General features: G+C 42.4%; 1 protein-coding gene and 1 long non-coding RNA gene across 2 annotated transcripts in view; both read left to right on the top strand.

The window, feature by feature from the left end:
• LOC146425651 (SMAD family member 2-like) overlaps positions 1-25,016 on the top strand; it is a 46,386-nt gene extending 21,370 nt beyond the window's left edge. The window contains exon 6 of the mRNA XM_085041693.1: positions 23,261-25,016. Within this exon, the coding sequence (XP_084897819.1) occupies positions 23,261-23,384 (124 nt within the window). The 3' untranslated portion in view covers positions 23,385-25,016. The remainder of the gene's footprint in view (positions 1-23,260) is intronic.
• Positions 1-25,301, top strand: part of LOC146425649 (uncharacterized) — a 563,016-nt gene that overhangs the window by 319,581 nt on the left and 218,134 nt on the right. The window lies entirely within an intron of this gene.

Here is a 25,301-nt window from a genome sequence, read left to right as displayed (position 1 = left end):
TATATCAGGTTCTGAAAAATTGGGTGGATTTTGAGAAAAATGAGAAAAAATGGAGATCTTAGATTCAGTGTTTGCATCAGCGCAAGGATTTAGCCAATTAGGCACATAAAGGGTTTTTGCTACAATGTTCGCTGGGGATTTCTCCCCCTCTTTTAAAACTATAGTAAAATAGCGCTTAAGTGACTGATGAGCACGTTTAACTATAGCTTGTCCAGTACTGTTGTACGGGATACCTGTTACATGCTGAATATTCCACTTATTGCAAAAAGTAGCTACAGCGGTGCTGCGATATGCAGGACCATTGTCGGTCTTAATTGTTGCTGGCACGCCCAAAGTGGCGATGACTTGTAGCCAGTGCTGTTTTATGGCTTTGGCTGTTGTGGCTGCCAGCGGAGTAGCCCAAATGGCTCTCGAGCATGTATCAATGGAGACATGAACGTGCTTAAGGGTACCGAAAGAGGGAAAATCTGTAACATCCATCTGCCAGACTTGGCGGGGCTGTAACCCTCATGGGTTTGTCCAGAGATCTTGTATAGGGCTTATTCTGGCACAATCAGGGCATGATGAAACAATTGCTTGGGCATCAGCCTTTGATATATGGAACTGACGCTGTAAAGCACAGGATGGCAGATGCAAAAACGTGTGATTCTCACGCTTGTTGCATCGGGGAAGGATGAGCAGTGATGGCATTCGCAGAAATCACAGAATCAATGTAGGCATTAGTTGGGGGTCACCTGTACTATAACACACATCTTCATAGAAGTATCGGTGTCATGTCCCTTTATTTTCAGGAAGCAAGCATTTTTATATACAAAAAGCACTGTTCATGTGTCTAATCTACTCTCTTAATTGGCTGAGGCTTTTGATCATGCTTCTTCTATCATTAGCTAAGGCTCTGTCTATTTTTCTTTATCTTGTTTAACATTCTTTTACGATGCTCACATTTCTGGCTCTTTACATTCTGTTATCTCCTGGGAAAGGCACCTTAGAGCTAGTCACACAGTTGAATTAAGCTTAAGAAACATATTCACATAGCTTCGTTCTGCAATCTAGTTTCCAACAATTCCCCCGTTTTTCTTTTTTGCACAAGCTAGGTTTGGTTGACTGTCTTTACTAGTATACGCTGTAAGCATTGTACTATACATGGCAAAATTGTTAAAAATAGCAAAACTACAATTAAAATGAATACAGTTGCTTGGATTAGGTTTTTGAACTATTCAGTAATTCTTAAACTCTTTAACTACTTGGCAAGTCCAAGGCCATTGGCTACTCGTAGCTGTCTTGACAGGTGTTGTAGTAAGTTGTCGGTGAAATGGACTTTGAGTAGTCAGAAAGGTTCATACAGCACATTTCTTCAAATTCTTTGTAGCTATGTGTGGCCAGCACAGACCTTTCCCATGGGAACTTTTTATCTCTTCTTCCTGTGTTTTATAAACAAAGATAAAGTTTGGATGTTATTAAAAACAGTTTCTCGGATGTGGACAGTTCAGGCCTGGCCAATCAGGCCTGGGGGAGGCTTCAAACTGACCAATCCGAGTGACCTTTGAAAAGTCTATATAAGATGGAATTAAATAATAAAATCTTCTTCTGGATGCCACCTTTTGAACCCGGGTCTTCTTACTCTGCTAGCGGCTCAACAGCGACAGCTATGTCTTTGGGCTAATAAGAGAAAATCTATTGCAGCTCTATTAACAGCATATTTAGAATTGTCAATACAATAACAATAACTGTTCTAAAAAGCAAAATTACATTTTTACACACAAAAAAATTTTTTGCGCAAATATTGCATTGTCTAGTTGCGAGAGGTTATACCTCCCCTCTTTTTGTTTTTGACAAGATGTGTTTCTTTCTATAAAAAGGTGAAAATTACACAAAAGTGTAACAATACATGAAATGAAACAAGAAGCTTACTTAAGAAAATACATCATTAATTGTTTAACTACTTTGCTATCACTTAGGGACTGCAATTGCTGGAGAACTTCATTTCACAGGTAGGGCTTGGAGAACGTTTCCCGGGCAAGGATTCCAAGTTTACCTGGAAGAGAGTCTAGCTTTTTTAAGTTTAATTTAGCAAGTCAAAATGACTCGATCATATTTTTAGTGCAGAAACAACTGGGACTGATGGCATATTTCCCAACTAGTTAGGACTAGGGCTTGGCCAGAGCCCAGGCCTTAACTAGGAGGGTTTTCTTAAAACATTTTATAAACAAGCTTTTATTAATATTAATTAGGAAAGTGTCTTAAAATGATACAGTTTTTGCAGATAACTACACAAGGTAACGTGAAATATTTGAAAGTAGCAGGTATTATCATTTAACTTTAACTAAACAATCAATGGTACTATAAATAATTTTTAAAATAATTGAATTGTGCACGTGCAGCATTGTTTGAAGCTCTCACTCATTCTGTTTCACTTGTGGAAAATAAAACTGCAAAGGTTTTTGAGAACATTAACTAACAAATTTAAAACAACTGGATATTTAGAAGTTTTGACGACAGTAAGCATTTTACAGACTGTGTGTTCACATGGTTAAATTAGGAAGGTTTCTGTTGTAAATTTTCATCTTATTTTTATAGCTGCAGAACTGTGTTCTTTAAAATAAGTGAGCAAAATATAACAAAATGTAAACTGGATAAAACCTAAAATTAACATTACTGAAAATGAACAGAATTCAATCTTGATAGAATTTAACAGAAGATAAAAGTAACAGAACTTAAAAAATAATAAATATTAAATTGAGCAACACTTAAATTGAACAGACTTAGCTTTAATTGAATTTAAACTCAATGGAATTTAAAATAACGATTGTCTAAACTTAAATTGACTCAAACTTAACATAATGTACTTGTAATAAAACCCAAACTCATCCAACTTTAACAGAACTTCAATAGAATTTAAACTTAACAGAATTTAAAATTAACATAATTTGTGATGCTTTGGGACTTTTAGCTTTTATATTTTGTGGGTACCTGTGATTTTTGAGTATAACTTTGGACACTATATAGGATGTTAGAACTCTTGTTCTCAGCATTTTTAGACAAAACAATTTTTTTTTTTTAAACTTGAACTTCAAGGATAGCTCACTGACTCAGGCTACAATATATGTAAACAACACATAACTGTAGGGAGCAAACTTGCAGTAATTGACATCATTGCTTGAAACTGTAATTGGAGGATTAAAACTCAATATCTAAATTAATAGAACTTATAAAATATGAAAAACTCGGGAGCTATCATCTATTTTGGGTGTAGCTTTTCACTTAGGCTTTGTTTGCTTTAAATGCACTTTGAAGGCTTTTTAATAAATTTAAATGCTTTTTAATTTTTAAACTTTGTCTAGCTTTTGTTTTAGGTAAGCTCATTAAGGTATGATTTGAACTTAACTTCAATGGCACTTAATAGGTAGTTTAAACTATTTAGTAGCTGATTCATGTAAAATTTACTATAACAGTAGAGTTTTACTTACAGGCTTAATTTACAAATTTAAAATACTTAAGAAGTTAGAACAGTATTTTTAACGTTTGCTGCTGCAGTACTGTCATACTTACACACATATATTGTTTTAAGTAATACTTGTAAACAAAAACATTTCTTTAAATTTAGTGAGGTAGTTATTTTGGATGCTTCTACAAATAACATACATGGGGTTAAGCTTAGTGTGAGCTTCACACAGTTAATTGCACTTGTTAACATAGGGTTAAAATGTTTCTAAAATCTGGATAGTTAGGAATAGGCTTTGGGAATGGGAGTAGGTAAGAACTGCTTGTACAGGGTCAGGTTGACATGAATACGAAGATTGCTTAGAAAACATCGGGATTGTTTCAGTTAACTGATGTGGATTCACACCTGCGAAATAAATCAGAAATATTGCGGGAGGAGGGGGGCTTAAAGTCATGCTTGGGATAAAACAATAGAACAATGTTAAGTTGATGATTAACATATGATCATACCACTGTTAGGTAAGGGAAGGTATAAAATGTATTCACTTCAGACCCATGTTGAAGTCAGATTTGGGTGGATGTTACCCCGACTTCCCAAGCTCGAGAATAAAGGCACCTGCATATAATCATTCCGTGATTATGTGTTTTCCACGCTAACATTTTGGCGACCCAGGTGGGACCCTGTGAGCGCTGCTGAGGACCCCGCGACCTGATCACGCTCCAGCCGGCACCGAGGGATTCTCGGGGAGCCCATCGCGCCGCGACCCTCCGCCGCTCACAATGTCCCCTGGGGAAGGTAAGGTGCCTTTTAATGGTGGTTTGGTTGCCTGCCAGTAAGACGCAGCAAAAGCTATGCTTGGTTGGGCTAAGGAATTCCTGCTGGTATGCCCAGGCGCCGCTCCTAAGACAATTGCGAAAGCATTGCGGAGTCGGCAAGTGGAAATGGAGAAGCTTAAAGGTATTTTGGGTGGCAATGCTCCTATATCTCGTAATTCTCCTTTGGGGTGCTTGTTAGCACATTGGAAGCAATGTAATTTTGGCCAAGGATTGCGTAAGGATACGCTGATTGAGTTTTGTAATTTTCAGTGGCCAACATATGTTTTGCAGGCTGGAAGAAAGTGGCCTGAAAATGGTTCTTTGCAATCTGACCTGATTTCTCATTTGTTGTTGTTTTGTAAGCATAAGGGAAAATTAGATGAAGTTCCGTATGTTGATTTATTTTTCTGTTTGCGAGAAAACCCAGGGTGGCTGTCGGAGGGTGGTTTGGTTGATGTGGCAGGTTGCAACGATAAATGTCTGGCTTGCATTCAAGGGAACGACTGTTTAAAACGCTTGACATTGAATGAGAGTTTATATTGGAAAGATATATTGGAAAGGGATTTACTAGTGGTTCCTACAGGGTCTGACTCTACACCGCCTGCGCCTTCTCGGGGGTGCCCACCTTTCCCACCTACACCTCCCTGGGGATGTCCCCCCCTGCCACCCATGCCCTCTTCACCTGCTTGTGGCAGCCCCTTTCTACCCTTGCCCGTGGATGACCGCAGTTTGGTTTCGGTACAGGGGTGTGGGGGAGGGGGTACCAGGGGACTGGACAGCGGTGGGGGTGGTGGTGGTGGACCCATAGCCCATTGGACCCATTCCAGGATGGGAAAGAGTCTGCCAAGACTTGGTAAGCAAAAGAAAATTGTAATTTTAAGACAAGGGGTGGGGGTGGACGGACTGGTATATGTCAGGAGGTTTGGTTATATGGAAACAGTCAGCTGGAACCTATAGAGAAAACCCTGATAAGGTTGCTAGGGTAGTGAAAATGATTATGAAAACTCAGAGAGATGGTACTTAGAGTTACAGAAAAAAAAAGAAAAAAAGGAAAAAGGAAAAAGAAAAAAAAAAGAGAAAAACAAACAAACAAAAAAAACCCGAGAAAAAGGTTATAGGAATTGGAAGGGGAAGAATTAAGAAATCTGGACAAATTACTTGAAATAACTTGGAAAGTTTATAACAATAGAAGGGCAGCTCTTGGCAGTTGTACGGGGGTAGGAGTGTGGCAAGGGGTTTGGAAGAGGTCGGGGGGGGGGGGAGGCCATTAGCTTTTGATGAATGTGCCATTTGTCATTGGAAAGACAGGTATCCCAACCGGTTCCACTGGAATGCTCAGCTCCAGCAGGAAGAGGTTGCCAAGGGCGCTGCGACCCAGCAACCGCTGGCAACTTCACAGTTAGGAGAAGAAGCGGTGGGATTTTTTTAATCGACAGGGGGGCCACATATTCGGTTTTAAACGATCTAGAAGGACAGATAAATCTACCATAACAGTTGGGCCACAGGGAAAGAGGAAAAATGGCCATTTCTGCAACCCCTAGACCTGTGTTTTGGAAACAAAGTATTGACTCATTAATTTTTATATGTCCCATGTTTTACTGGCAAAATTGGAAGCAGTGGTAACTTTTGAGAATGGTGAGTTATTAATGAGAATTCCGGAGTCAAAAAAAAAAAGAAAAAAAAAAGAAAAAGAAAAAAAAAATCTGAATGATAAAAGAGAAACCAGTCTCTGCAATCCCAGAGGAAGTGGAGAATGCCGTAATTCCCTCAGTATGGGAGATGGACATACCTGGAAAATCTAAGTTGGCACAGTCAGTACATGTAGAGTTAAAAGAGGAAGGAAAAACCATGCAGGTAAAACAATACCGGAGGCACGGCATAGCAAAGACTGTTAATAAATTCCTAAAATATTAAATTCTGGCAGAGTGCAAATTAGAGTATAATATCCCAATATTCCCGGTAAAGAAACCCAATGGAGATTACAGGCTAGTATAGGATCTAAGGGCAATAAATGCAATAACCAAAGACATTTATCCAGTAATTGCTAACCCCTATACATTGTTAACATTTGTAAAAGAGATTTATAAGTGGTTTACCGTAATTGACTTAAAAGATGCCTTTCTGCATACCCCTTGACAAAGAAGGTAGGAAGCTGTTCACTTTTGAATGGGAAAATCCAGAGAATGAAAGGAAGACCCAGCGCATGTGGACTCAGCTTCCCATGGGGTACAAGAACTCCCCCACCTTATTTGGAAACCAACTGGCAAAGCAGCTGGAGATCTGGACCAAAGAGAGGCAAGTACCAAAAGATCAATACCTCCTGCTACAGTATGCTGATGATATACTGATAGCAACAGAAGAAAAGGAAACCTGCATAAAGGTAACAACTGAGATTTTAATCTCACTGGGCATGGGAGCATACAAAGTGTCCAGGGAAAAGGCAAAAATTGCCCAACAGACTGTAATTTACCTGGGATGTGAAATCTCACAAGGGCAGAGAAAATTAGGTACTAACCGTATCCAAGCTATTTGTGATATTCCAGAGCCCCAGAATCTCCACGAGCTGCCAGTCTTCCTCAGCATGGCAGGATGGTGCCGCCTGTGGATTATGCACTTTGGGCTAATTGCCAAACCCCTGCATGAAGCTCAGAAGACGCAGCCGTTCAGCTGGGGCAAAGCACAGAGAGAAGCCTTCCTGAAACTGAAAGAAGAACTGATGACTGCCCTGGCGCTTGGATTGCCTGATCTGCCTAAAGACTTTCAGCTGTTCGTGCATGAAAGGCAATGCTTGGCACTGGGGGTCCTGACCCAACGTTTGGGGAGCTGGAAAAGGCCGGTAGGCTACTTCTCCAAACAGCTTGACAAAATAAGTGCTGGATGGCCTGCATGTCTGCGGGCAGTCGCAGCCACTGTATTATTGATACAGGAGGCCAGGAAGCTCACAATGGGAAAACACATAGATGTCTATGTGCCACACATGGTAGCCACTGTCCTAGAGCAAAAGGGGGGCCACTGGCTATCCCCGAGCAGGATGATAAAATTCCTGGCAATCCTAACCAAGCAGGATGATGTCACACTAAAGACAACTAACCTTTTGAATCCAGCTCTGTTTCTAGGCATCACACCCAAGGAAGGCCCACTGGAACATGACTGCGTGGCAGTAATAGAGTACACCTACTCAGCGAGAGAAGACCTGAAAGACGTCCCGCTGGAGCAACTGGAGTGGGAATTATTCACAGATGGAAGAAGCTTCATGGAGAATGGAACCACATACGCGGGATATGTGGTAACAACAATCAGCACAGTAGTAGAGGCCAAAGCATTACCATCAAACACATCTGCCCAGAGGGCAGAATTGATTGCCTTAACCAGAGCACTAGAATTGAGTGAAGGAAAGAAGGTAAATATTTGGACTTATTCAAAATATGCATTTGGAACAGTGCATGTACATGGGGCACTGTGGAAAGAAAGAGGGTGGCTGCCCTCTAAAGGGGCGTATATTAAACATCAAGATGCAATTCTGCAGTTGATTAAAAACAGTACAAAAACCTGAGCAAGTGGCAATTATGCACTGTAAAGCACATCAATCAGGAAGTTCCAAAATCTGTGAGGGAAATCAAAAGGCAGACTGGACAGCCCGACAGGTTGCTCGAGATGTGCAAATAGCAATGGCACTGATACCTACGAAGCTAAAGGTGTCTCAATTCAATTTGCCTACAGAACCAAAATATTCAACAGAAGACGAGAAACTGGGACATTTGCTGAATGCACGAAAGAATTCAGAGGGGTGGTATGTTACTGCACAAGGACAGATAGTCCTACCCCCCTTGATAATGAGAGAAATTCTGCAAATTAAACATAAGGAATGTCATTGGGGTGCAGAAGCATTGCTGAAATGGCTAAAACGAAGTGTAGTCTCAGTACGAATGTTAACAATGGCCAAATCAATAATGTCAAAATGTGAAATTTACCTGAGAAACAACCCAGTGGCTAGACGGCAGGCACAGCTAGGAAGAATTCGGGTAAGTATAGAACCAGGAGATTATTGGCAGGTAGATTTTGTGGAGTTACCAAGAACTCGAGGGTACAAATACCTGCTGGTGGGGGTTGACACATTTTCAGGATGGCTAGAAGCCCTTCCCTGTCGCACCAACCAAGCCAAAGAGACAGTGAAATGGCTGCTACACGAAATCATTTCCAGGTTTGGAGTGCCGTTAGGGGTATCTTCAGATAGAGGACCACACTTTATGGCTACAGTGGTAAGGGAAGTGAGCATGCTACTGGGAATAGCTTGGGACCTCCACACACCATGGGGACCACAATCTAGTGGACAGGTAGAGAGGATGAACCAAACACTAAAAAGACAACACACATATTGCAGGGAAACAGGAAATATATAATCATGTTCTGTCTCTTGGGAAAACCTTAGCACAGCTTTGGAGCACCCTTGTGTGGAATAGGCCGCTGACTCTCGAGAATCCAGTCCACGATATTCTCCCTGGAGACGAAGAACTTTTAAACGAGAGGTGGAGTGGACCGAGTGGACCCCATCAGGTGCTGCTGACTACTTTCACAGCAGTCAAGGTGGCTGGAGTGGATCCTTGGATACACTACACACAAGCGAAGAAGACCCATCCGAGACTGTGGGCTGCACAAACCCTGGGACTGATGAAATTGCAGATAAGATGGGTTTAACTGTTTAAAATTATCTTAGTACCTGTGCCGATGCTCATTTTATGGATATTAATTGGGGGTGATATTGCTTGGGGATATGGAATGCAGGATAATCAACTAACCACTCTTCATTCTAGAATGAAGAGAGAGGTATAGGCAAAAATGCAAGTGATAAAAGTTTCCAATGAAATTCGGGCTGAGAATGTAATGATTGGGTTAGTTAAAGATTTTGCCAAAATGCGAAACATCAGTAGAATAACTGCCTGCCTGCCAATACCAAAGGCAGCAGGAGACCCAATAAACTGGGGAATTATCACATCAAAATTACCTGAAATTCCAGACAATAAAACAATTGAATGTGAACAAGTACCCGAGTCCAGGCAGAAAGTTAAAGTAACTTGGAATATAACAGGTTATGATTGGATGCAGTACTTGAGCAAAAAGGACTGTCTTTTAAGCAATGGGAAGTTGGGACAAAATCTGGAGTGGTGGGTTGAAGATCAAAACCTTGCCAAACGGCAATGCTTCTTGCCACACTATCAAAAGGTCACAGAAAATGTCACAGAGACCACCTTGATATGGAAATGTGAAGCAAAGGATAGAAAGGATCGGATGGAACCCTGGGACAGTGCATGGTCTCTGAGTATACTTCAAAAATTTCAATATATGGCAAACACCCCTTGGTGCCTAAAATGGACAGGCCCTGAAGATGGCACTGATCCAGCAGTAATAAACACTGCCACCAGCAGCAGAGCGCAGGCAGATAAAGTAAGTTGGTGGGCATGTAATAGAACCTATGATTGCATGTCTGATGATGTAAAGATAAAACAAGTATCATCACTGGCAGCTGCCATGTGAATTGGTTGTGCCTGTAGAAGAATCAAACATAAACAGGGTAATGTAAATTATAGAATAAAAATAGGATGTAGTAAAAGTACAATCAAAAGCCCAGGACAATTGGGGCAACAAGTGATGGTACCTGGACAACCCACCTGTCCGTAGATGGAAAAGTAAAAGAATTTACTCTGGGCCTCCCTACTTTATGTGCAATCTGGAAAAAGTCCCCATTCAATGGGAAACGTGAACTTTTGCAAATAAGAACAAGACGAGAGGTTTCAGATAATGAAAATCAGGATGAAACTTGGCAAGAACCCTCTAGTGGAGTAAAATTTGGGTGGGCTCTAGAATCTCTGTTTGGCCCTATAGCAAACTACCGAAACAGAGAAATTATGTACAGACTTACAGGTCAGGTAGAGAGGTTAGCAAGAGTTACTTGGGAAGGATTCAAAGAACTAAACATGCAATTACAAGCTACTACCAAAATGACTTTACAAAATCAATTGGCTTTAGATATGCTACTCCTGAAAGAACATGGAGTGTGTGGGTTTTTAAAAGGATAAGTTGATCATTGTTGCATCCACATCCCAAATGTAACTGCAGATGTAGAACATGACATCAATCAGTTAAAACAAATAAAGCATGGAGCATGGGGTGAACAAAAGGACTTGACTACGAGTTGGTTAGATAAAATCTTCAAGGGGTTAGGATGGAATGTGAGTTCATGGATTAAATCTATCATTGAAAATTTAATAATCTTATTAGTTACGTTTCTAGTACTTTGGGTAGTCTACAGCATACTGAAAGGAGAGATATGGAGAAAGACATCCTGGAACCGAAGAATAATGAGGGCAGTGACACGGAACAAGGATCCACATCCATCACCTGCGGATTCTCCGGTCCACAACAGCATCCATAACAATGCTCATGACAACCCTGGATTCGAAGACGAGCATCCAGTATAAAGGACTATATCAAGTGAAAGCATTCATACCTATAAAGTGAAAATGCTTTCAAAGGGGGGAATATTAACATAGGGTTAAAATGTTTCTAAAATCGGGATAGTTAAGAATAGGCTTTGGGAATGGGAGTAGGTAAGAACTGCTTGTACAGGGTCAGGTTGACATGAATATGAAGATTGCTTAGAAAACATCAGGATTATTTCAGTTAACTGATGCAGATTCATACCTGTGAAATAAATCAGAAATATTGCAGGAGGAGGGGGGCTTAAAGTCATGCTTGGGATAAAACAATAGAACAATGTTGATGATTAACATATGATCATACCACTGTTAGGTAAGGGAAGGTATAAAATGTATTCACTTCAGACCCATGTTGAAGTCAGATTTGGGTGGATGTTACCCCGACTTCCCAAGCTCGAGAATAAAGGCACCTGCATATAATCATTCAGTGATTATGTGTTTTCCACGATAACACACTTAGTAACTTTTTGTAAATCATTCGATGTTTTGACATAAGGATTTAAGGTTAATTGCTATAGCTCTATATTTTGTTTAGTTACTATTCACTTTAAATATTCTAAAAAGGGCTCTACTAAATTTGTTTAAAACACTGAGTTGGTTTATAAACTAAGATACTATGCATATAACGGTAAATGGTGCTTTGAGGAGATAAAAAATTAACATTGCTGAGGTATACTTAAGATAAACACTTTTAAAACTGCTTTAGCAAGGAATTTAGCTTTTGTTCAAGGTTTTATCAATTACGGTGTTATCACTCATCAGGAAAATTATTTTGCTGTAAGGCTTTGTCATTCTGAAAAGGTAAAAACAAGTTTAAAATATAACTTAGTTGCACTAATTAACAGGGTACTTTGAAAATACATTTAGGAATTGATTTTTGGAGCTTTGAAAAAGACTTCTCGGGGCCCAGCCGGCGCTTGCTTGCGTCACTCGGGGTGGGGGAAGGAACGGAACAGGAGAAAGCGAGGAGGAAAAATAAGGCGGCGGAGCTACCCCGAGCTTCTGCTTGGCTCTGCGCGGAACTTGTTCTCTGGGTCCTAGCGCCGCTCAGCTGCACGGCGCAGGCTCGGCCCCGGCCGGCTCTGCGCTGAGCCGGGCCCCGCCGAGCTAAGCAGCTTTAAAGTTTTTGGGTAATATTAGGTTTTGGCAAAACCTTTTTGCATAAGATTATACATCACAAAGCGTTCTCTGCCACTGAACAGTGCTATAAAAACAGCTATTTGCTGCAGTTTTCTTAGAGAAGCTGGCATTTTTTCTCTTTTCTCACGTCTCGTCTGGCTGTGCTCTTGCTATTGACTTCTCCTCACCCCGCCGGGCTCACACGGGGGCCGGGTGGGGGAGGAGCGGCTCTCGGCGCTGCTTCTTTTGGGCAGCTTCTTCTGCTTTTTCGGGGAGCAGTCATTACAGGCTGATGCAGGGGAGCTGGGCTGGACCGGCCAGGACCGGGGCTCCCTTTGTCTGAGGGCTGGGAGCGCCGGCACGGGATGCTCAGGGGGGAGCTCCGGGCTTTCGCCGCTCCCCGGAGATGTTTTGTTTCAGCGCTGCACTGCTGTTTCTTGCTGAGATTGTTGTTGTAGTTGCTGTGTTAGTTGCGGTATTTGCTGTGGCTTTAAGAGGTTAGTGGAGCGGAGCCAAGCGGAGCGGCATGGGCGGAGCGGCCACCATGAGCTTCCTCAGCTTGCAGCGGGCAGCGCCGCCGCGGCGCGTCTCAGCCCGGCGGGCGGCTCTGATTCGGCATAAGCTGCTGTTCTTTTTCCGCGGCGGGGCGGAGCGGGCGCGCGGGGCTGGTGACTGTGGCATCTGCTGACGCCCTGCCATTCGGTCAGGGAAACTGTGCTTCCTAATATAGGAAATAACCTTATCTAGTTCTTTTTTCTTTTACTCTCTCTTCTTGCTCGGCAAGAATATTAAGGAGCAATTTTTTTTTTGTGCCGCTGCAAGCCCTATGACCATGCTTCACGGCGTGAAGCGGACCTCCTCACCTTGGCTGTGACTTCCCGTCTCCAGCTGGCGTTCTCTGCTGCGACCCCCCTGCTTTCACCGCTCAATCGGTACAATTTTTTGGCGGCTTCGCAAATATATGTACTCTTAACGCAGTGGGGGGAGGAGGGGTGGAAACAGGCCTCTGCGTTTACCGAAAGTGTCTCTAAGGCTATCGAGAGATCACTCCAGCCAGCACTGCTCTGGTGCTGTACAGAAAGACCCTTCTCACACCCGTGCTGGTGTAAGGCACAGATTCTCACTCACCCAGAGAGCCGGATAGCTCATGCGTTACCAGAGACAAAGAATCCAGAGGCTCAATCAGCTGGATGTTCCAGATATTTATTCCGGAGGGTTCCAGGGTGAAAGAGGAGGACGAGCCCTCGGTGTCCCTAGATATAGGGATCACCTGGGGTCAGGGCAGAGGAGGCAGGGGGAACACTACAACCAATGGGGAGAAGGGAGGGATGGAGTCAGGGGTTAGGTTACAGCCAGGGGGATTTACATAATTTGGGGAGGGACTTATCGTGTTAATTGGACTGGGATGTTTTGCCACCAGTGAAACCCTGCTGTACTGGAACCACTTGGCTCCCCAGCAGTTCCTGAGGTGGTATCACCCACCACCACATACTCTGAGTACAGACATGCTCGAAGCATAATGTCCGGAGTCCCTGTTCCAGGGCGCCAAAAGTTGGGGGTCACCCATACTATAACACACATCTTCATAGACGTATCGGTGTCATGTCCCTTTATTTTCAGGAAGCAAGCATTTTTATATACAGAAAGCACTGTTCATGTGTCTAATCTACTCTCTTAATTGGCTGAGGCTTTTCATCATGCTTCTTCTATCATTAGCTAAGGCTCTGTCTATTTTTCTTTATCTTGTTTAACATTCTTTTACGATGCTCACATTTCTGGCTCTTTACATTCTGTTATCTTCTAGGAAAGGCACCTTAGATCTAGTCACACAGTTGAATTAAGCTTAAGAAACATATTCATATAGCTTCGTTCTGCAATCTAGTTTCCAACAGGCATTTCCTTCCACTAAGGGACCTGGCAAGGGAGTATGGCTCTTAATATGAGTAATGAAAAAGGGGTTTATGCGTTGTTGCAATGCCTGCCATAGGAGTCTCATTGTATCAAACAGAACCGAATTAGTTATATGGCCTAACAGTGCTCGGTGTATCCTTTGGACTACCCCAACAACATACAAAGAGTCACAAATGATATTAATTGGGGTTTCAAATCGTATGAGGGCCTTCATCACTGCCTGCAATTCTAGCACCTGTACATAGTTCTGAGCCACAAAGGTCTCATGCTGCCATTGTCCTTCTTGCTGCCAGGCATACCCAGCAGTGTTGGTTTTACTGCTGGCATCATTAAAAATTGTTTGGCCCTCCACAGGCTGATTTTGTCATAACATTCGAGGCTCAAGGGGCAAGTGCGTTTTAAACAATGGGTGTTTCAGATAATGATTGTCCAAGGACACACCATTGGTCGCCAGAGCAAAGGGTATACTTTGCAATGTCCAACGGCGAACAAGGTCCAAGGGGTATGGCAAGAGAATCTTATCTAGGTCGGTTCCAGATATCATATATAGGTGATCACGTGCTTTTAGCAATAACTGAACAATAGCCTCGTGTTGTGGTAGGACGCTTTTCTTGGGTTGGCTAGGTAAGGCCATCCACTCTAGGATGGCCAGTGGATCTGGACTGTTTCCCAACCACTGGTCAAGAAGGCCAGAAACTTCTTGATCAGTGTTATATACAATGATCATCACAGGCTGTGTCAGGTCAATGTGGTGGATGGCGTATTGCTCAATCTTTCATGTGATTGTTTGCAGGGCATCTTGTGCATTGGGGGTTAGCATTCTTGGCGCCTGAGGCTTGGCATCTTCGCCTTTTAATAATTCAAAGAGTGGTTTGAGGTCTGTATTTGTAATCCCACAAACGTTGCTAATCCATTGTATGTCCCCGACAAGCTTCTGCGCGTCTAGCAAGATGGCAACGTTGGGGCAAAGTGATAATTTTTGTGGCCAGATTTTGCAGTCTGTTATGGAAAGGCCTAGGTACTGCCACGGGGTGGTTCGCTGTACTTTCTCTGGTGCGATGACCAGCCCCCAGGCCTGAAGGTGTGTCTGTAAGGAGTCCAATATCTCATCTACGATTCGTTGAGCAGAACAAAGCAGAAGGTTGTGGCTAGCACAGGTTTTTCCCACGAGAATTCTTCTTGTGTTTTATAAATAAAGATAAAGTTTGGATGTTATTGGAACAGTATCCCAGAACTTGGACAGTGCAGGCCTGGCCAATCAGGCCTGGGGGAAGGCTTCTGACCGACCAATCTGGGTGACTTTTGAGAACTCTATATATGTGATGAAATCAAAACAATAAAGGTCATTCCTTCTTGCCACTGAGAACTGGTGCCTTCATTACTCTGCTAGCTGCTCAACAGCGACAGAAGGTCATCCATATAGTGGTAAACAATTAGGTCTTGATGTTGTTTAAGCCACGGCTCTAGGGCGAGGTCCACATACCACTGACAGATGGTGGGTGAGTTCTTCATGCCTTGTGGGAGCACTGTCCATTGATACCGCTTAGCTGTTTTTTGTCGATTGATGGACAGAACAGTAAAGGCGAACTTCTCGCAGTCATCTGGATGTAATGGGATTGTGAAAAAACAGTCTTTTAGGTCCACAACTGCAGTATCCCATTCCCTGGGTAGCATAGCCGGTGTAGGCATTTCAGGCTGGAGACTTCCATGTTGGTCATGACAGCATTAACTGCCCACAAATCATGCAGTAAACGCCATTTCCCCGATTTTTCTGGATGACAAACACAGGGGTATTCCATGGGCTCTAAGATTCCTGCAAATGTCCAGCTTGCACCTGCTCCTCCACGAGGTGCGTTAGATGTTGGAGCTTCTCTTCTGTCAGTGGCCATTGCTCGACCCACACCGGCTCCAAAGTAGTCCATGTAAGTTTTAAGGTGGGTCGAGAGGAGCCAGCAATGACCGCACTCAAAAAGGGGTTACGAGACGACACCCCCATTGAGCTAGGGCATCACAGCCTAAAATACAGGGAGGTGTAGACAGGACGTAAGGACATACTTGGGCCACCAGTCCTTCTTTCACGTCAGTGAGGGTCAAATGGTGGCGGCTTACATGCGTGGGGGTGGCTCCCCCAATGCCCTTGACATAGCTGCTGACAGGCTCCAGTGGCCAGGCTTCAGGCCAAGCGTCCCTAGGGATGATTGTGACATCAGACCCAGAGTCAAGTAGCATAGCCTTTCTCTGCAGGGTGACACTGTAAGGCCCATTAATGTTAACCGTCCGGGTAGGTTTTTCAGTGGTTATTACCTGTGTGAATGCCACTGTTGGGGCTCCGGTGGATCCAAATCCCTTTTGTCCTCGGGAAACATCCTTGGCATTGAGTATACTGGCTCTAAAAGGAACAAGCTGAGCAATCACACTACCCCGTGGGATGGTAACCGGGGGACTCAAGGTGTAAATCATGATGCTTATAGTCCCTTCAAAATCAGCATCAATGACCCCAGGTACCACAAAAATTCCTTGACATGATGTCGAGGATCACCCCAACAGGAGGGCCGACAGTCCATATCCTAGGGGTCCATTACAAGTGGAGGGAACAACATGCACTTGATTGTCAGCAAGGTTTACTGTGTCTCCCACAGCCAAATCGACTCCGGCGCTGCCTCTGGTGGTGGCTGCAAGTTTGTCGAGACAGCCACCACTTGCGGGTATTTGATTGTCATCGCGCCCCCGTGCCTGGTGCTGAACTTCCCATTTCCCTGCAGCGGCATGCCATCCCTTTTGAAACGTGAGCGGCATTCCACCGCTCGGTGGCCAAATCTGTCGCATTTATGGCACACCCCCCCAAATGGGTTCTCTTTGGGGGCATTTTTTGGGCAGTTTTTCTTAAGGTGTCCCTTTTCTCCACAATTGTAACATCCTACACCAGGTGCTTTCCAGAGCCTTTGGTCCCCTCTACCTTGCACTACTGCAGATTTTAAGGCAGCGGCCATGGCTGTTGCATGAATTTTGGCTTTTTCTTCCTCGTGTATGAGTACAGGGATTTTTGAGCAGGCTTCTACCATTTGGCAAAGTGTGGCTCCCCCACGTAAGCCAGCAATAATCTGCTGGCATTGTGCGTTAGCATTCTGAAAGGCCAGATCTTTTCCTACAGCGCTTTTTGCAGCAGCATCAAGTGTGGGTGCTGCATCAAGGGAGGCTTTAAGCCAATCTATAAACTGCATGTATGGCTCGTTTGGTCCTTGTACAATTTTTGTATATGGAAGCGCTGGCGTTCCCATTTGGGGTAACTCTTGGAATGCAGCCAGTGCAAATGCTTGGCTTTGCTGAGTCACTCGAGGATTGAGGGTGGCTTGAGCAGTGCCATCTTGATATTGACCCTCTCCCATAAGCATATCAATGGTCACAGCATGGAGTGGGTCATCCCGGGCTCGCTCCTCTAAATTGGCAAGCATAGCGACCTCACACTTCTCCTTCCACTTATCTTTAAATAACATATAGGCAGTGGGAGGCAGCACGATTTGGAAAAGGTTTTTGATATCCAGGGGAACCAGGTCCTGGTTCGTGAAAAATACCTGCACCAGGGTCCGCACTTGTCAATCGTTATAGTCATATTCTATGACAGTCTTTTGTAACTGACTCACAGTTTTCCAGTCAAAGGGATGCCAGACCCTATTGTTACCCGTGACTATAACGGGCATAGAGATAACCTCATCTGGCAACATGACCCCTTCAATGACAGCGTCTCTTATGACCCCGTGCCATCGCTGGCCAGCATTGTAAGATGGGTCTCGTGGGGGGGGGGGGCGCATCTGGGGCCCTGGAGGACGCGGACACTGTCTCGTGCTTGCCCTCCCCCTTTTTTTATTCTGTTCCTCCCATCACTTTGGATTTAAGCCAGCCTGTCCACCCTGATGCGTCGGTTGTAGATCGCGTCTGCTTGGGCTCTCCGCCCACCTTGTCCCACCAGTCCACTATGGCCCGTATCTCTTGCATTGTCAGTTTGCCATCTGGGCCAAATTGAGATTGCAAGTAATTGTCGGCCTCTTCGATGGACATTTCCCTGTCCTTGACACATTCAATCACCCATTTCCACTTTTTCAAATCACTCATGGGAGCAAAAGCAGGTTCTGGGGGGGGGCCAGAGGGCTTGACTGATTCAGATGGTGAAAATGGATTGGTAGGTTGCATGGGTTGTTCCTCTCTGAGGAACCAAGCCTCCACAGCTTGCAGCCCCTCTACGATAGCCTTGTGAGCTCTGCTATAAGCCTCTTTGATCTTAGTTTTTTTAGACCTGGCATCCAGTTGCTGCCTTTCCCCTAGTAATTGCCTCACAGCTCTTTGCTGCGCTCGGACAACCTCTCTGGTCTCCTTGTTAACCAGGTCAGGGTATCGCCGCGGCTTGCCCTCCCACTCATCTATTTCCATTGGTAGCAGCACTTTGCTCAGATCTGCAGCTTCCTCGCTACCGGAGGGGAGGACAGGACGGCTCGGCGAGTTACTGGAGGAAGGGGGGGGCAGCTGAGACAGGGGTGGAGGAGGGGGCGGCTCGGGGGAATTCCACAGAGCTATGTTTATCTCTGGTCCCCCCCAAAATTCCTTTTCCACTCGAGTGGCCCGGCACGCAAGTGTTTCTGGCAACAGGGAGTCAGTTTTCTTGGTTTCTGTCACTTTTTCCTGTTCTTTCCCATTTAAACTCTTTCCAGCCTCTTCTATAGCTCTCCGTGCCGCGGCAGTAATTTGAGCTTCCCCCTGTAATTGCTCAACCATAAAAGTGACAGTTCTCCACACTAGGGCATGTTTTATTGCCTCCTTGTTTTTCACAGTTGTTCCATTCCAGAGCTCCTTTCTTACTTGCTCCCATGCGTTTAGATTAAACAACTGATCAGGTTGTGTAATAAATCTTTTTCTCCAACACCACCATAACAGTGCTGTGAGCTCAGCCTCATTCAGCTCAGTGCCAGTCCTCTTTTCCAGCTGAAGCAGGCTGCTTACAGCTGCTTTTTCTACTGCTGATACAGCGCTCCCGATCCCACCAATTCTCTGGCTCTCTCGCCAGCCGCAGACCTGCTTCCTGTCTCTCTCGGACAGCCCGGCTTACCTTGCCGGCCGGTGGGATCCTCGCGTTCTCCCGATCACCCTGGTACGCCGCAAATCCATCCTTGTGAATCACGTTGGGCTCACCAGTTGTCAGGGTTTAATAATTCATGCGAGACAGGTACGACATAACACCAATGTGATGCAGAGAGTCGTCCAACTTTATTCTTCAGCAGTGCTTCTTTTAAAGCTTTTTACCTTCTGTAGACGTGACACGGAACTTCTACATATGGTTTGTACATGCGCCATGATATTATACAATTGGTTATATGTGATAAACAAAGCTAAGCATGCACTATATGATTGGTATATGCAGATTACTAATTTGGGCAATATTTCCTATATTCCTTAGCCAGCAAGGAATTCCCTACTTTGGGCAATATTTCCTGTTTTCTTTGGCCAACAAGTCATCTTCTACTTTTGGGCAAGATCCGGTTTTCTCTGGCCAGCTGCTTGCTTTCTTGCAGCATCAGCAAAATACTTCCTCTTATCTATCTTCAAAGACTTTCATAGGTCTGTTAAGACAGACCAGCTGTTAACATAGGCCAGACCCCAACAAGTCCAGGCAGCAGCTTGGAAAAAAGAAAACAGATGGGAACCTGGTGAACTTCAATGTTGGTCTCCTTCTTGCAGCAGACGAATCTGGAGATTTAGAGTTCTTTCTTTCAGTAGTTCAGCTTCTCCTGAGGTCTGGGCTGAGATGGGGTGTGGCTAGCACAGGCTTTTCCCATGAGAATTTTCTTGTGTTTTATAAATAAAGATAAAGTTTGGATGTTATTGGAACAGTGTTCCAGAACTTGGACGGTGCAAGCCTGGCCAATCAGGCCTGGGGGAAGGCTTCTGACCGACCAATCTGGGTGACTTTTGAAAACTCTATATATATGATGAAATCAAAACAATAAAGGTCATTCCTTCTTGCCACTGAGAACTGGTGCCTTCATTACTCTGCTAGCTGCTCAACAGCGACATTGGGGTGTCCCTGCAGCTACCCCGTTGGTCCGTGCCGAGTGGCTCCCACCAATGGTCTGATTCTTGGACCAAAGCTAAGTTGAACAGTTCCAGAAGAAACCACAGAAGCTGCCGGAGGATTGCTATCGCAGTCCAGGGAAAAACTTTTTGCCTCAGCTAACAAAAACCGAGCTAGCTAAAAACAACAATGTAACACCTGTCTGCTCCACAAGCTGAGCACGCGGGAGTGAGAGTTTGAACAAAGCCCGCGCCAGAGTTCCCCTGGCTCCCGCCCCTCCCCCGGACCCAGCTTAAAGCTACAGGACCCATTTCTGGGCATAAAGCAGACAATCAGGAATAGAGTATCATTATAAAGTCACCCCTAGACAATAATGAGTTCATTAGGTTGTGGTGAGGGATGCAGTTGATAGTATCTGACAGAAAGAATTGAAGTAATTTGGAGTGAATTCTGCAGAACGAAACAGCTGGAGAACATGCATTTAAGGGATGACAAATATTTTGGAACTTGTAATGGAAAAACTTTGCAGGAGTAAGATGATTTGGTTTATGTAGTAAAACTGCTAAATTTTTTTTGAGTGGAAAAAATAGCCTTTTATCTGATTTTCAATAGATTCCAATAGTATTCTTTATTTGAACAAATTCCTTAAACCTCTCTAGAAATTGTCCCCTGAAAGAATGAAGTCTGACATATCAATACCTATTGTAATACATAATGACTTTTTTAAAATCCATATAATTTCTGAAGTTGAATAATGGTGTGTAGGTTCCACTGTGAATGTTGGTGGTTTGTTTCTTTTATCTGCTCTTGAAATATACACATGTAAATAGCATCATCAGTGTGTGGGGGAGGCTTCTCAGATAAATGAAGCCAATTTTGTAGAAGTCTAATTTGATGAAATGAGAAATTTGAGTAATGGAATAAATTCGTACCTCTTTGTTAGTAAGAGATACACAAGAAAGAATCTGGCTCAAGTTTAAAGAACTATTGGATTTGTCTCAAGATAAGTATGTATACACTTACACAATTGAATACAACATTCAAATCAGAACAGAAGAGACATAATCAGTGAGATTATATGGAGACAACTTGAAGTGAATGGAGTGTAAGTGATGAATTAAAACAGTGGGGAGCCTTTTGGTAAAGTTGTTTCTAAGGAGGGAGAATGTTGGTTGTTAGTAGTCTATAAACTGTTCAGAGATCATAGGATTAAAAAAGCTGCAGTGCAAACACTGCCAGAACACCACAGAAACTGATTACTGGCATAATGCTAAACTAGTTTCTTTGCATCTCTATTTAAGATGATACTAATAAATTATTGATGAACAAAACCTGTAAGTTATGCTGCAGTTGTGATAAAAGCAAGAAGAGTTTGCTCCTGCAAGCACAACCTTGAATTTAAACAAATGTAGTTTGAATTGTCGAAATAGACTAGGAGGTACTGTAAACTCCATCATTCTTGTTAAAACTTCTATGCTTCATCATTATGTCAAAAAGGTTTCTCATAGAACTGTCTTGGGCAAAGCCAAAGCATTACTTACATTTTATGCTATGTGGGTAAATGCACATGTATGGCAAAGTGGTACATTTTGTTTATTTACCAAGCTTATAAGCTTGGTAGACAAAATAGTTTACAACTTTTTGCTCAACACGTTGGGTAAAATTGAGGATGGTGGTAGAAGTTCAGATCAGCAGTCAAGTGTTCAAGTTATCACAAGAACTATCCAGGTCTAGGATCATCTTCTGAAGAGAGTTCAGTAGAGAGGTAATTACAGCAAACAGTGATATGTGAACTGGAAACTGTGGGTAGAAGAGTCTGAGTTTTAGCTTTGAGACAGCCGCTAAGCAACTGTTGCTATGTTATCAACTTCTGCCAGTGTAGTGCAAAGCTAGGGTTGTTGAACAGAACCAGTTATAAAATTTTGAGGAAGTGTGTTGTGGAACACATTGTAGGGGAGTTAACAGCATTGGAATAATGAACTTCCTTCTTTGGGGAACGATTTGAGACTAAATGGAATTATATTTCCTGTGGTTTAGGTTGTTCTATTGGATCACTTTATTTTGACATAGGCATTTGGGGCTAAGATAACAATGTTTTTTAGAGTGCTGAGAGTGCACCAACCCCAGCTGCTTTCTTTTCCTAGAAAATGTGGAATCACCGACAACTTTGGAAATTAATCTTCTCTCTGGCCTAATTTTTCTGCCTTTTCAGTTCCCCTGTTTATATAAACAGATTTCCTTAAAGCAAAGGTTTGCAGTGCCAACAGTAAAAATGAAAAGACTGGGTTTATGTCTGACTAATCTGCTGCCTTTGAATCTTAATGCCTTCTTGCTTTGACTTTGGAATAGCTAGAATTACTAGGAAAAACTGGCTTAGCAACAGTAGTCTTGGCAGTCTAGTTTGGGAAAACTCCCATGCCTGTAGCGGGTACAGTGAAAAAAACAGGACTTTTCAGGCAGAATATGTCTGATACTGATCTTTTTTACTTTGGAAATGAGAAGGAAAATTTTTGAACAACAGGTCTCTGAAACAAGGATATATGGGAGAGTGAATGAAGCTTTTTTGATTGTCAGCCCTTCAGCTTTACTGAGACCTGCTATATGGCGTTTATTTAAGGGCTTCTATTGTGAAAAATTATAGGTAAGTTTATGTAGAAGGCAATGGAAACACAATTTTTACTTTGGTTGTTTGTGTGAGGAAGTTGCAGTACAAAACACATGTAGAAGTGTAAGATTACAGAAAACTGGAGATAAAAGTTTAGTGTTCATTTGAGATAGCATCAGTTAGCACAGTATAACTGCATACTGTGTTTTGATGCAGTGTTTCTGACATCTAGCAGTTTCCTTATACATTTATCTTGTCATTTACTCCAAAAAAGCCAGACCTTATGATCATCATAACATTGTGCTGTTTGGCCATGGTGATAGTGCAGAGTCAAGTGTTCCTATTTTGTATTTCTCAGTAATTGTCTACAAAATTCAAACCCACTTATGCATGCAGACTCTTTGATGGTTACGATGTAGCTGCACACAGCTATCTGTGATGTGAACACCACATTGGTTGGACAATCTTCAGTTTTGAATTTCTTTTTAGAAGTAAAGCTCTTGGTGTAGTACTTGAAGCGTACTTGAAGCAAATGCTGCAGCTCTTATTCTCCAGTGCAGAATATTCTTGATGTATTATGGACAAGCATGTAATTATTGATGTGTCTTTCAGATGCGTGGAGTGTTTTGGAGTTTTTGTTGTATTTTTTTCTTCAAAGACTGTCCGAAAAAGTTTAGTAACAGTTATGGTAATGGTTGTGGATTTTTTTCTTTCTGTGTACGAGATATAGATGGAAACAGATTTTATCATATGATTAAGAACTTTATGGCAGCTAAAGCTGCTTTCTGACTTCCTTATTCTTTATTTTTCTAGGCGGCAAACAGTAACAAGCACTCCTTGCTGGATTGAACTTCATCTGAATGGACCTCTACAATGGTTTGACAAAGTATTGACTCAGATGGGCTCCCTATCAGTACGCTGCTCCAGCATGTCATAAAACTCCTTCCTCTGTTACCAGTGGGCTAAATATCAAGTCTAATTAACAGACTTAATATAACACCTCGTCTGTCATAGTATTTGTGTGTGGTCCCCATGAACTGTTTACTATCTAAAAAGGTTTTTAAAAAAGAAAAAAAATAAAAACCGCACTTGAGGTCTCATCAATTAAAGCACCTTGTGGATTCTGTTTCCTATACTCTGCTACTAGATGAAAATTTAGTGTATAGAAATGCTTTCTTCAGAAAGAAGATAGGACTGTTCTCAAGAGTCTTAATGGTGTTTTTATTGGGTATATAATTGAGTGTCCTAATGGTTTATCAATAACATGAATAACTAAGTATATGTACAGGTAATGCATCAAGATCTCAACTATCACAGTATTGTGCTGTTCTACATTTTAGTTCCCATAAATAGTTGCTTGGGGTTTTTTTATTTGGGTAAATCTCTTATAAAATTCCAAGACTCTACTCCCTTATTCTTTTATATTTTTTTATATAAGCAGATTTTTGAGTTGTCCTAAACATAAAAAGCTCAACTTTTTGCTGCCTTCTTAAAGAAAAAGAAAATCCCTCAATTGGAAGGGAAAAAAATGTCTTGAGATTCATCTGTGAAATCTTGAGATACCTATATAGATAATGGGGCCTAAATCAATTCATATTATAAATTCCAAGTATCCATCACACTATGAATCTACTTTTCCCTACCCATCTGAGTTGATGCATCTGGTGCCAGCATTATTGCTGGCACTGGTGTAATTTGGGACTTTTTTGTTTACCTTGAATCATTGAAGTCAGTGTTTTTTCTCATGGAATGAGAATTTATCATAGCATTGGATACTGGATTAAGTACACAAGGTTATTGGCTTACCCCTTACATCTGTATTTTTTCATTGAACAGATGTCTCTAAAAATCATGGGGTTTAGTTTTTGGAGCTAAATACCTTGAAAAATCCTTTCCCAAGGTAAACTACTCTTTCGTATTGGTTTTAAATAGATGCATCTTCTTAATATATTTCAGAAACAGATTTTAAATTTCTGATCTGTGTGGCTTTGTATAGCTTACTTGCATACCAGATCATACACATTCATTATGTCATAATGGGTATTGTTATTAAAAGTAGTTGCTTCTGCAAAACCTCTAGGATAGTGTTTGCTGAGGTATGACTGGTAAAGGAGGACATCTAGGTTCTTTGTGACACTGCATGTTATTGTGAACCTTTGGACACTACAACTGCACCATATTAAAAATATTCTGAAATATATTCTACAAATAAGTCTGGGTTGGGGATGGGTTGGGAAGCTGTATAGAAGGGTTATTCTGACTTGAAAAATATATATCTTACTAATGAGCTTGTGGTCTAGCTGTCATTCTTTTGTTATTGTGGCAGTAGCAGCATTGTCTTTGTTTTTCCCATTGTTTCATCCATTACACTAGTACTGTACTTTGTAAGTACAGCTAGTGATAGTTTTTAGAACAAAAATGGGGCCAGTGCTACAGCTTTTAATCTGTTAACTGAATTGACAATAGTGATGGATATTTTTATGCCATAATGGCTGGGGCATAGAAGCAATACCAAAACTCAAGCCTTGAAAAAGTGGGCCAGACACTCTTCAAAAATTGGCAAAGCAGTTACCAGTTTATGGTAGTTTTACCACTAGACTAATATATTGGTAGAACTTGTGAACCTAAGAAATAAGCTTCATGTGTGTTGCATTTCTCTAATATATGAATACACTAATAAAACTTTTAATTCTCATAATGGTTTGGTTTTTTATTAATTGCTGTCTATATTTTCTATTGTGCCATTCTAACCCACCCAAATAAATGGCACAACTGCTCTGCATGTTGTGGCTGGAAAGGTATCATTTAGATGTTAAAATCACTTCTCATACAGCTGTTGTGGAGGTTCTGGATC

This window comes from Lichenostomus cassidix, chromosome W, assembly GCF_008360975.1.
Source record: "Lichenostomus cassidix isolate B80296 chromosome W, HeHo_3.0, whole genome shotgun sequence".
In the NCBI taxonomy this organism is placed as follows: domain Eukaryota; kingdom Metazoa; phylum Chordata; class Aves; order Passeriformes; family Meliphagidae; genus Lichenostomus; species Lichenostomus cassidix.
Note: the sequence above shows the minus strand (reverse complement) of the source record. Positions and strands in the feature narration are given on the sequence as shown.